The sequence below is a fragment of the Oncorhynchus kisutch genome, linkage group LG8, assembly GCF_002021735.2.
Source record: "Oncorhynchus kisutch isolate 150728-3 linkage group LG8, Okis_V2, whole genome shotgun sequence".
In the NCBI taxonomy this organism is placed as follows: Eukaryota; Metazoa; Chordata; class Actinopteri; order Salmoniformes; family Salmonidae; genus Oncorhynchus; species Oncorhynchus kisutch.
In genome coordinates, this window is record NC_034181.2 from 39,102,247 (window position 1) to 39,114,569 (window position 12,323).

The following is a 12,323-nucleotide window of genomic DNA, read 5'->3' on the forward strand; positions in this document are numbered from 1 at the left end:
ACAATATCGTCGACGAGTGTTTGTTTTAGAGACTAACGTTACAGTACCCAAAAGGCCGAACTACAACGTTAGCTAGCCTAACGTTACTCTATACATTTAACTAGTTAGCTATTCACGTTAACAGTGGCACTTTTTTCCCCCTCTTCTGAATCCCGGTCGTGTTTGCCAGAATTGCGTCGCATCGATTAGCGAAAACAAATCGTAGGTCTCATTTAAGTGAACAGTCACGCAGTGCTCAGCAAAAAAAAAAAAAAAAAAAAAGTAGCTAGCAGCTAATTTACATTAGTTAGCAAGCTAACAAAACACCGGCAATAATGTTAGCTTTGAAAAACTGGCAAACGGCGAAGAGGATCACAAACATAACTTACCTGATTATTGGTAACGTCACGGATTGTAGTTAACGTTTTAACAAGCCAGCTGATGAAATACAGCTAACTGGAAACAAGTACAGGTAGCTAGTTAACCAGGCAGGTTGACTTGAATGCCCATTCGTTCCCCCTCGTCCACTCTCTTATGGGTAGCGTTAAATAGCTATTTATCTTCTTGACACTTGTACGACTACCCAAATCAAGCGCCGCCTGCTTACCACTCAAGCTTGTCAACAAGTAGTCCGGATAATGACTTAATTGCATCCACAAAACTTGCGTAAACATATATGCTATTTTAATGTTGACTGTCACCAGCTTCAATCCTTGTAGCTAGCCCACTGTCGCTAGATGTCTTCAGTTCAAGCCAAGGAAACCGGCTGGGGAACATATCGAAACCGCAGTGTCGAGGTGATGATTGGATTGGTTTATAAGAAAGCCAATTACAAACTACAATGTGCTAACAGAGACCAATCAGATTGCTCAAGGCGGTGATTTGCAGCGTTGAAAACGACTGACCCACAGGGCGTATTCGATTATGCTGAGCCGCGGGGCACCGGACATAGTCTGTCACGTCATCAGACGAAAACGCAGAGGAAGGCGCGCCCTTCTCAAATCCGACAGTCATCTGCACCGCTCGATCATTTTGTCAACAAGGCAGCATGGTGGATGGTCCAGAAACACACAACATATTATTATTTTTTTCGATAAAATAAATGTTAGATTTGTCTAACTACTTTTCATTGGAAATGCAAATAAAGCGTTTTCATCAAAAGCAATCCATTTTGCATAGGAAACCACAGCATCCTAGTAATTACTACACGTGCTTAATTACGTCACTTTAGGTTTGAGACGACTTTGCTGTGGCTTTGAAGCGGGCACCTGGCTCACGACCGGGAGGCAGCCATTCCAAATCGAATGCAATCAACCTTCAACCGATAGAAAAAAACGCCTAAACGGGCGCCTGGTGTGATTAATCGAACCTCATCACTGGGAACTAATGCCGCCTTCAAAACAACAGGAAACTCGAAAATATCTGACTTTAGTAGCCTAAGACAACGGGGAACTCTGAAAAAACTAGCTCCGCCTGGGAAAGTCGTTTTGAACGGTCAACTCAGAATTCAAAGTCGGTAACTTGGCCATCTTTCTTTTGCTCTGACTTTTCGACCTGAAGATCACTGACGTCATGATTTGACCTAGTTTTTGTCTGTGTTCCCAGTTGTCTTGAAAGAACCATTAGAGCTTAAATTTTGAATGGCATACTTATTTACATTTTATGTGGACTGGGGATGAGGAAAATGCGTTATCTGAAAGGGAAAGTGTCAATAACATATTCGCATGTGGATATTTGTAATAAACTACATGACCAAAAGTGTGTGGACACCTGCTCGTGGAACATCTCATTCCAAAATCATGGGCATTAATATGGAATTGGTCCCCCCTTTGCTGCCATAACAGCATCAACTCTTCTGGGAAGGCATTCCAGTAGATGTTGGAACAACGCTGCAGGGCCTTGCTTCCATTCAGCCACAAGAGCTGGGCTCTGCTTGCCAGAGTCAAGTTCTTCCACACCGATCTTGGGGGGCATTGTCATGCTGAAACAGGAAAGGGTCTTCCCCAAACTGTTGCCACAAGTTGGAAGCACAGAATCGTCTGGACTTTAATATAATTGTATGCTGTAACATTAAGATTTCCCTTCACTGGAACTAAGGGGCCTGGACCCGAAACAAGAAAAACAGCCCCAGACTTCCTGTTTCCATCACAGCTGTCGTGATTTTTTGTATATGGTATGCTTAATCGAATAAAAACTGTGGATGAAACGTGGTTAGTGACACTTCTCTGAGAGGCTTTTATTTCGAAACTTAAAAAATCCGTGACCCGGAAGGACTTTTTTTGTGTGTTGCTGACGAGTCGCTGGTCCATGTGTTGTGGTAGCTGACATCAAGCTAACGTTAGAAACCTATGTTTAGATAAAAATGAGTTCTCAAAAGGGCAACGCATCGCGGTCGCGAGGACAAAAGCACCAAAACACGACTGCTTACAAGAACGACAAATATGGAGCAAGTGTTCAAGTAAAGGTAGGGTCTTATGACTGGCTGGCTAACGTACATTTGGAGCCACTCTGACAAGTCAGCTACAGTATGTTCACCATTTGTATGGTACTGCTGGGCTAATTGTAGCTCTACTGTTTTAAATTTTTCTGTGTGTATATCGGATGCTATTATTGCAGATAGCAAACTCGAAGGTCCACGACGGGTTATGTCAACGCTGCAAGGAAGTTATTGAGTGGAAAGTCAAATACAACAAATACAAATCCCTTTCCCAACCTCGAACATGGTGAGTACAAGCATGCTATGCCCTTTTGTCCTCGTGGACACCTAACATTTCTTTCCATTCAAAATCCTATTTTCCTTCAACCTATTAAACCTATTCCAACTTTAACCTGTATGGGGGTGGAAAGTATAAGGTTTTCTCAAACATCTTATGTTATTGTGGATGTATACTTGCCTTCCCATCAGTACTTACCCGTTTGTGATAATGTTAAATTGTGTTTCTTTCTTTTGGTTTTGAGAAGAAATGCACCAGTACACCAGACATACATCCCAGCTCAAAAAGATGCCAAACAAAACAAATTAGACAGCAAGGATCTTGATCCAGGATTGGATTCTCTGCTATTACTGGTTTAGCATTTATCACAACTTCGACAGTTGACTTATAAGCTATCTAGCTGACAAACATTTAGTTGTGAATTCCATACTGTAACTAGATCCCCTGGCTGCACAAGTCTCGTCGTTGTGTACTTGTAAACAAACACCACGTGACTGAGGACTACCGGTAAGCATCATAATTTCAACATTCTCAAAGTTGAAATGAAAAACGCGATCTTTATCTCCTAACATCTAGCACAAGTTCACTTGAGATATTTACTTTAAAACGTAGCTACAAATATAGATGTCTATAAAACATTCCAAGAAATAGTTTAAACGGTATTGAAAAACCATCCCGTGGCTATTTCCAAATACCCCGGTATATGGGAGACCGTCCAAACCTGCTACCGGTCGTCCCCGCATCTCGCTAGCACCGCTAAGGCGACACCGTATGCTAGGTAGCTTTCTTGTATGTTGGCCCCACCTGCTGTGTAACAGAGTCATCCTTAAGACTAGCTGGCTAAACTAACAAACAGCCCTTGCCGTCGTTAACAGAACTGCGGAAAAGCAATGCCGATATTCGGGGGCGTAGGACACGGGTGTACGGTTATTCTTTTGGGTTTATGGCGGGTGGCGTCCAACGTTATTGTGCATTGTTGTCACCTACTGTACTGGTGGAGCGTCCCCGCCTCCTGTCTGTCCTAACTTAAGAATTGACCAATAGAGGTATAAAGAGGGGTTCCTGCAATGATGGCCGCAATTGCACCCTTCTCGATATCTCGGGGTCTGGCTGTTTTTGTGCTTGCCAATTAGCTAACAGTTCTCAGCTGTTAGCAGGCAACATTTACATTATTTGTTTTTTACTGGCGATTCAAAACGGATGATTAACTTATTTTTTTCGAGTTTTTTTCGAATATCGGCATTGCTTTTCCGCAGTTCTTTGAATTAATGTAACAAATCAAACTTGAAACCTAGTAAACAATTCATTTAGACCCAGCGTTTATTTAATTTTTTTAATTCTTTCTGAAATGTGTTCCGTAGACTTGGCAATTTAATTGAAGTTTTACAGTGTATATAATTTTGGTACTTACAAATTTAAATGGATTTTCCACATCCATGTAATTGGCACTGGCTGCATCCATATGCACACATCGTGCCATTGTTGATAGGTTGACTTACTTAATGTTGGGATATTGATTTTTGTCAATGCACTCCCATTACTCAAAACCCTGAAAGGAGGAATGCTAAGATGTTGTTGGCACATTGGCTTTAAATGGTCTTATTGGCCAGAGACGTCAACTATCCGGTGTATATACATCATTGCGGTTGAAACCTTGCAAGGAGACTTTTGAAAATGCACAACCAACATGTAAAAACGTGTGTGTGTGTGTACGCAACATACGTATGAATAATTGACACAAGTAGGAGCGCTACATCATTCGTGAGGGACATGTTTTTCTCTATACTTGTTTTAAATGTGGAAGACCGAGGGAATCTTGTTGGATATTCTGTGTTTTTGTGTGTTTTAGTGTGAAATGTTCTCAGAAGACGGTGAAGGATGCATATCACGTCATTTGTAAAACCTGTGCCCTGAAGCTGGAGCTTTGTTCCAAGTGTGGGAAGAAAGAGGACATCGTAATTCCGTGAGTGTTCCTACTTCCTACGCTATGTGTGAGTGAGTCTAAAGCCCACACACAATGGGCTAAGCTGGCAGAGGTGTTGCTTGGGAACTGTGTTGTCTGTTTCGGGGTGGTGTTCAGAATGCAGCTTGTCAATCAAGTCCAGAAAACATTCCTATAAGATAATCACAGCGTTTCAAAGACTGCTATCTACTGGAGGGAAACAAATATTGAGTGGCTGCGGATCCAACTTTTCTGGACCTTCCCGAGCACTTAAGGTCCCGACGCTTCAGCGCATTTGCGGGATTCTATACTTTACGTCTCTGCTCTTAGCTACTCGTATAAAACAAGTTACTCTGGCGTATGGTGCTCATTTAATAAAGTTAGATCAATGTGCAAGATCACATAATGATAGTATTCTAAATAGCAGAACTGAATATAATAGTATTCTACGGTAAGACGAAAACACCACCTAGTTTTGGAGATTTAAGGAATATTGTGCAAATGGTTGCATTTTTGTCTCATGTGGCTAAACCTCAACGGTGCGCTACTAGGCAAAATTCACTCACTGTACATAATTCAAAATAAGACTGTATAAATTCCTCAAGAAAATCTAAATTCACATCCCAGTGAAACTGACTGAGATCAAATGGTTTGTATGCAGATGCTGTATAGACGTTTCACCGGTAAAACCTGAGAGAATTGTCATTCACGATTGACAGTGAGAAATGTGAAGTGAGGGAGACCACACTTTTTTTTTCATAACGTAGAGGTAAATAACTACATGCGCAGAATGTGATCCGCACATGTGCAGAAGCTTCGGGACCTTTCGCGCTCCGGAATAATGGTACAGAAAAGTTATATCCGCAGCCAAAGTGAAACAAATCATCCAAATTTACCTTGTTCATTGTAGACTGGGGTTGGGCAACGTCACCCTGTGTCTTATTGTGATTATTTACCCATAAAGTATTGTGATTTACAGTGCTTTCGGAAAGTATTCAGACCCCTTCCCTTTTTACACATTTTGTTACATTACAGCCTTATTCTAAAATGTAATAAATAAAAAATCCCTCAATTTACATCCAATACCCCATAATCACAGCAAATTTATAAAATAGAAAACATAAATACCTTATTTATATAAGTATTCAGATATTTTGCTTTGAGACTCAATTGAGCTCAGGTGCATCCTGTTTTCATTGATCATCATTGATGTTTCTACAACTTGGAGTCCACCTGTGGTAAATTCAATTGATTGGACATTATTTGGAAAGGCAAACTGAGCAATTGGGAGGGAATGGCCTTGGTCAGGGAGGTGACCAAGAATCTGACAGTCACACTGACCGAGCTCCAGTGTTCCTCTGTGGAGATCGAGAACCTAACACGACGACAACCAGCTCGGCAGCACTAACAATCAGGACTTTATGGTAGAGTGGCCAGACGGTAGCCACTCTTTAGTAAAAGGCACATGACAGCCCGCTTGGAGTTTGGCAAAAGGCAACTAAAGACTCTGACCATGAGAAACAAGATTTTCTGATCTGAGGAAACCAAGATTGAAATCTTTGGTCTGAATGCCAAGTGCCACGTCTGGAGAAGACCTGGCACCATCCCTCCGGTAAAGCATGGTGGTGGCAGCATCATGCTGTGATGTTTTTCAGCAGCAGAGATTGGGAGACTAGTCAGGATCGAGGGAAAGATGAACAGAGCAAAGTACAGAGAGATCCTTGATGAAAACCTGCTCCAGAGCGCTCAGGACCTGAGACTGGGCGAACGTTCACCTTCCAACAGGACATCGACCCTAAGCACACAGCCAAGACAACACCGCAGTGGCTTCCGGACAAGTCTCTGAATGTCCTTGAGTGGCCCAGCCATAGCCAGGACTTGAACCCGATCAAACATCTCTTTAGAAACCTTAAAATATCTGTGCAGCGATGCTGCCCGTCCAACCTGACAGTGCTTGAGAGGATTGTCAGAGAAGAATGGGAGAAACTCCCCAAATACAGGTGTGCCAAGCTTGTAGTGTCATACTCAAGAAGACTCGAGGCTGTAATCGCTGCCAAAGGTGCTTCAACAATGTACTGAGTAAAGTGTCTGAATACTTATGTAAATGTGATATTTCTGGGGTTAAAAATAAATACAAATTTGCCTTTTCAAAACCTGTCATTATGGGTTATTGTGTCCATTTTATTATCCTTTAAACTACTACTACTACTTTGATGGTTGTAGCCATCAATTATCCCATTAACAATCACCCATATTAGCAAACTTATTTCATTTCAAATTTCTCTAGTTTAGGCTACTTATCGTATTGAATGATATCTGAAAAATGCCTGTGATAAGTGGTCGGTATCGATCATTTCCGGTTTATCGTCCCAGCGCTACCACACACCTCTCCAAAGTGTGCACAGTGAGCGTCTTGTCGCACGAGGTGCTCAAGTTCAGAATGGAGGTCCGTCAAAACCCATACAGAGCTGTGAAGCGCCGAGCCAGAGCTCTGACTTCATGTATAGCATGTTACTGTACAGGCACGGCGTTCAAATTTAGGCACTTATTGTCAAAATCTGCCATTTTCAACCTGAATACAGGTATGTAATGGATTTTAAACAATGTTCTTTATATTACACCCCAAATACAGTTGTAACATTACTCTCCATGTGTTTGATACAAAATCATGCATTCTCTGATTGCTTTAAAATACATTTGTAGCAGACAAATGTATCTCATTTTGAACTCTAGCTATTAAAAAGCTTGGAGTAACTATCCAAAAGGTAAAAAGTGTTACAACTATCCAGTCCTCCCTACATCTATTTCAATCGGCTTAAATCTCTGAAGAACCTACAAAAAACCTAGGTCGGCATTCCAAAAGTGTGTTGTTGGGCACTAGTAGTTTCAGGCTGTAAAAATCAAAGGGTTCCATTTGTCATTTTTTTTGTTTTTAATTCAAATTCCTCCCAAAGGGTTAACACACAGAAGCAGGGAGAGGAAGAGGAGGAATACACCAATCAAAAGATGACCGGATGTTCTCGGAGGAAGGAGGACTTCAATGAGCTTGATGATGACTTTGGTGACTTGGGCAGTGATGATGATGACTTTGCCAGGGACTCGGGTCCTGAGAAGGCAGGAAGCGGCAAGGCCCTTGTCCCTAATGTGGCACATGTTACTTTCAAAGACTAAAGACTGCTAAACCAGGATGATCCTAAATGTACCTCCTATCCATTTTATTAATATACTTATCCTCTGATTATACATACTTTTGCTAAGACTCCTCCTCACTAGATTTATTCACTCTAAAATACAATAGCCAACTTGTGTTGGGACGTTAAATGGCCAAACCCCACTTTCAATGAACTGTTTTGTAGTAAATCCTATGAGAGAGCAATTTTTGTCATGCTTTGATAGGTTTAAGGAAGCATTATCTTGTTTTGTTTGTGAAGGAATATTCACAAGCACTACTGGATTGAAGTCATTATTGTGCCCCAGCAGCTGTTTTTGAACTTTTCCAGATACAGAAATATACACGTATGTACACATATGCCAAAATATACATTTTGAGAAAATAGTGATTATTTTTTATTTATTCTGACAATGTATTTTGAGTAATATGCATTATTTCAGCCGAATGCTTTCCTCTGTAGGCCATAGTGGAACATCTTCTCTCAGATTTCTCCCTTTTTAGAGCTACAAGTAGACCATAGTGTTACGGTTTTCTAGGTGTGAAGGATAGTCGGACCAAAATGCAGCGTGTAGATTGCGATCCATGTTTAATGAACAACGTGAAAACACGAATAAACACAAAACACTACAAAACAAAGAACGTGATGAAAACCGAAACAGCCTATACTTGTGTAAACTAACATAGAGGACACTAAGGACAATCACCCACAACAAACTCAAAGAATATGGCTGCCTAAATATGGTTCCCAATCAGAGACAACGATAAACACCTGCCTCTGATTGAGAACCACTCCAGACAGCCATAGACTTTGCTAGATAACCCCACTAGCTACAATCCCAATACATACACACCAAAACCCCAAGACAAAACACACCACAATACAAAAACCCCATGCCACACCCTGGCCTGACCCAATACATGAGGAAAAACACAAAATACTTAGACCAGGGCGTGACACATAGTCTTTATGGTGAGTCGCACTAACTCATTACCACACTATTAACATAATTAATTGATGATCTCAGTGGGTTTTATTTAGTGCCTTTGGTAATGACCACATGCCAGTTTTGTTCTGCTTATTCAAACACATGATCTAAAGTCCAATGACCTTAGTGCTCCTCCTGACTTAAAGGAATAGTTTACCCAAATAACAAAACAAAATGTGTTTCCTTACTTTGAAGGCGTAGTCTGTCCTCATGCATAGATTGCTTAAAGATACTACAATGATTAGTCTGTAGATGCTGCCTCAAATGTCCAGAGTGTACGCTTTGCTACTTTCGAAAAATGTCTTAATTATTTAGATGCAGATATCAAAAGTATGCCAAACGTATAGGGCTCCCGAGTGGAGCAGCGGTCTAAGGCTCTGAATCTGTGCTAGAGGCATCACTACAGACCCTGGTTCGATTCCAGGCTGTGTCAAACCCGGCCGTGATTGGGAGTCCCATAAGGTGGCGCACAATTGGCCCAGCATCGTCCGGGTTAGGCCGTCATTGTAAATAAGAATTTGCTCTTAACTGACTTGCCAAGTTAAATTGAATAAAAAATATACCTTTTCTATTAATTGAATTTCAAGAAGATCCTAAACATAATAAACTTTGGGCCAAACTCGCATGGAATGCCCCCCGAGATTAAGACAAGTGTATCAATCATATTTCCTTTCTGCGTGAGGTGATCTGTGTCTTTCTATCAACTGGAACGTCTGTGGTTTAGGGCTGAAGCTGGGCCTGTTTGAAATTGTCTGGATTACGACATAGAAGTTGCTTAATACAATTGTCTTCTGGTTTATTTCATTTGAAGATGTTAGCTAATTTACTTGGCCTATTGGGACATTATATAAAGCACTATTAATCATTCGTATCCTAACAATCTCTTTAAAAAATATATATATATATATATTTTTTTTTACAAACACGAGTAAAACAAACGTTAGATTTTAGGTTATGATGGGGTTAGTCATATGAACTTGTGATATCCTTCTGAAACTAAGTGGCTACCATTGTGGTGTTTTTGAAATTAAGGAGTAGGCCTTTAATAAAAATGTTTTACCATTTTCAACGGGGTATTAAGTATTTTTTGACCCAAACCATTTGGTCCCCTTACTTATAAGCCATTGGAAAAGCTCCTTGGTGTTTGTGGTATATTAACTCCTAGTATTGCACACAGCTGGAATCCATCATGCAAGTTATTTGTTAAGCAAACTACACTGAACAAAAATGTAAACGCAACATGGTCCCATGTTTCATAAACTGAAATAAAAGATCCCAGAGAAGTTTAATACACACAAAAAGCTTTTTTCTCATTTTTTTTGCACAAATCTATTTATATTCCTATTGGTGATCATTTTCTCCTTTGCTGAGATAATCTATCCACCTGACAGATGTGGTATATCAAGAAGCTGATTAAACAGCATGGCCATTACACAGGTGCACCTTGTGCTGGGGACAATAACGGTCACTCTAAAATATGCAGTTTTGTCATGCTACACAATGCCACAGATGTCTCAAGTTTTGAGGGAGCATGTCACCCTTTTTTTATTGAAAAAATACAAATGTGTTTAAGTCCACAACAATGCTTAAACCACATCAATCTGATTGGGTGGGCCTGGCTCCCCAGTGGATGGGACTGTGTTCACCCAGGCCTGTGTGTGTATAAGCCCCTAATGCAAACAGCACATGATGACAATTGTGTATCACAAATAGCCAGTGCTGTTTGTAAACATCTGTTTTGGATGGTTTACCTCTCCTGGCATGAAAAAGAATTGCCACTTTTTGCAAATTATAATAAAAACAAAGTTAATTCGAGTTGCCTCTTAGTTAATTCTCCTGCCCTCACGAAAAAAACCTGGAAAAAGTAGATTCTCAGCCCGGGTCTAATATTCTAAGAGTTGATTCTGGTTGGGCAGGCCCGGTTTATGGTTTGCGCAACATTGTAACTTATGTTTGAGACCATTTCCTGGCGGTGGCTGTGTGAGAAGCGTGCAAGTATCTCTCTCATAACTACAATGAGAATAACTTTCTATGATCTCTCTATCCTGATAGACATGAGTCTGCAACTCTCATCTCTCCAGCGGTGCACTTCATCATTTATTTCCTTATGGAATCATAGCCGCGCAAAGAGTTCTTAATGCACTGCAGCACCCCTGATAAATGTCAATACATTTGCCCAAGTTATAGAATAAATACATTAAATCGTTCAGAATAGCCTACTACGCCATGAGAAGGCCTATAATATAGCCACAGAGGATCAATAGCTTATTGAAAAAAATAGTTTAGCTGTGGATCGTAGCCCAATAACAAGGCATAGCCTATAGTCGGGACGTGTGGCAAATATGTCAGTAAAAAAAACAGTAGACGAGTAAACGGGCTTTTCGCAATATTTCAAATACAGTCGAGGGAAAACAGTTTGGAAAGCAAATGGGTCCTGCTGAAAACAAAAGACCAACATATTTGATCAACTTCCAAATGATGTTTTACAAAAGATTGAGAGAGGCTTTTGGCACTAGCGCATTGGCCATCACCAGCAAGCTGCTCATCATTGGGTGAGTCAGTGAAATTTGAAAGCATTTTTAGTACTATAATTTCCTCCACATATTGTAGCCTACAATACTGTATGTCTCCACACGCCTAGGCCATTGATGGATTCAAGACAAGGCCGTCATGGTAAATAAGAGTTTGTTCTTAACTGACTTGCCTATTTAAATAAACGTTTTTAAAATGATTGATCTTTTGTGAGGTATATTTAACGATTCTGCCAAAGTCTCCAGTCATGTGAAATGATTTAGAATAGCATGAAATGCTTTTTCAAAAGGGCAATTTTTTTCCTGGACCCTAGGCAACACACTTTAAAAAACTGTACTGCTCTATGCCACTACGCAAATGCGATTAAATGCATGCAATGCTTAGATTTTTTTTTATCTGTTCAGAACTCCCCTGGTTTGGTTTGCCTACAGTTTGTTAATTTGATTTAGCATAGCATGGTAGATATCATACGGTGAAATGTATTTCCTAACCTACCGGTTACCAATGTGATTCTTCTGTGAGCTGCTCCATGCCAAAACCAGTTGAGCGCTGCACACTCTTGCTGCCTGCAGATTATATTCTGTTGAAACTAGGCTGTGTGGCGTGCATGTGAATATATTTCACGGATTTTGCGATTGTGTAGGCTACGTTGTGCATGATTTCTCTATTGTATTACATAAATAATACATCGTATACCTCCACTAGACTAGCAGTAGGGATTAATCAAATCAAATCAAATTTATTTATATAGCCCTTCGTACATCAGCTGATATCTCAAAGTGCTGTACAGAAACCCAGCCTAAAACCCCAAACAGCAAGCAATGCAGGTGTAGAAGCACGGTGGCTAGGAAAAACTCCCTAGAAAGGCCAATACCTAGGAAGAAACCTAGAGAGGAACCAGGCTATGTGGGGTGGCCAGTCCTCTTCTGGCTGTGCCGGGTGGAGATTATAACAGAACATGGCCAAGATGTTCAAATGTTCATAAATGACCAGCATGG

General features: G+C 40.6%; 2 protein-coding genes across 7 annotated transcripts in view; one reads left to right on the forward strand and one right to left on the reverse strand.

Moving 5' to 3' along the window:
• The window catches only part of abhd17b (abhydrolase domain containing 17B, depalmitoylase), a 25,207-nt gene extending 21,428 nt beyond the window's left edge, over positions 1 to 3,779 (reverse strand). For 2 of the 6 annotated variants that reach the window (XM_031830294.1, XM_020489625.2), the window contains exon 1: positions 587 to 937. The gene's annotated coding sequence lies outside the window, so the exon portion shown is untranslated. Of the gene's footprint in view, positions 1 to 368; positions 1,523 to 2,891; positions 3,014 to 3,680 lie in introns of those variants that run through there. The other 4 variants (XM_031830296.1, XM_031830295.1, XM_020489623.2 and 1 more) reach the window with 4 other exon arrangements.
• Positions 1,015 to 9,862, forward strand: lg8h9orf85 (linkage group 8 C9orf85 homolog). The gene is made up of 4 exons (XM_020489621.2): positions 1,015 to 2,443; positions 2,596 to 2,702; positions 4,543 to 4,656; positions 7,590 to 9,862. Exons 1-4 carry the CDS (start codon positions 2,342 to 2,344, stop codon positions 7,804 to 7,806), a joined length of 540 nt encoding a protein of 179 aa, XP_020345210.1. The 5' UTR covers positions 1,015 to 2,341; the 3' UTR covers positions 7,807 to 9,862.
• The last annotated feature ends 2,461 nt before the right edge of the window (positions 9,863 to 12,323 follow it).

Coding starts and splice junctions, on each gene's coding strand:
- lg8h9orf85 (XM_020489621.2), top strand. CDS start 2,342: ATGAGTTCTCAAAAGGGCAACGCATCGCGGTCGCGAGGACAAAAGCAC. Junction 2,444..2,595: donor GAGCAAGTGTTCAAGTAAAG/GTAGGGTCTTAT, acceptor CTATTATTGCAG/ATAGCAAACTCGAAGGTCCA. Junction 2,703..4,542: donor CTTTCCCAACCTCGAACATG/GTGAGTACAAGC, acceptor TGTGTGTTTTAG/TGTGAAATGTTCTCAGAAGA.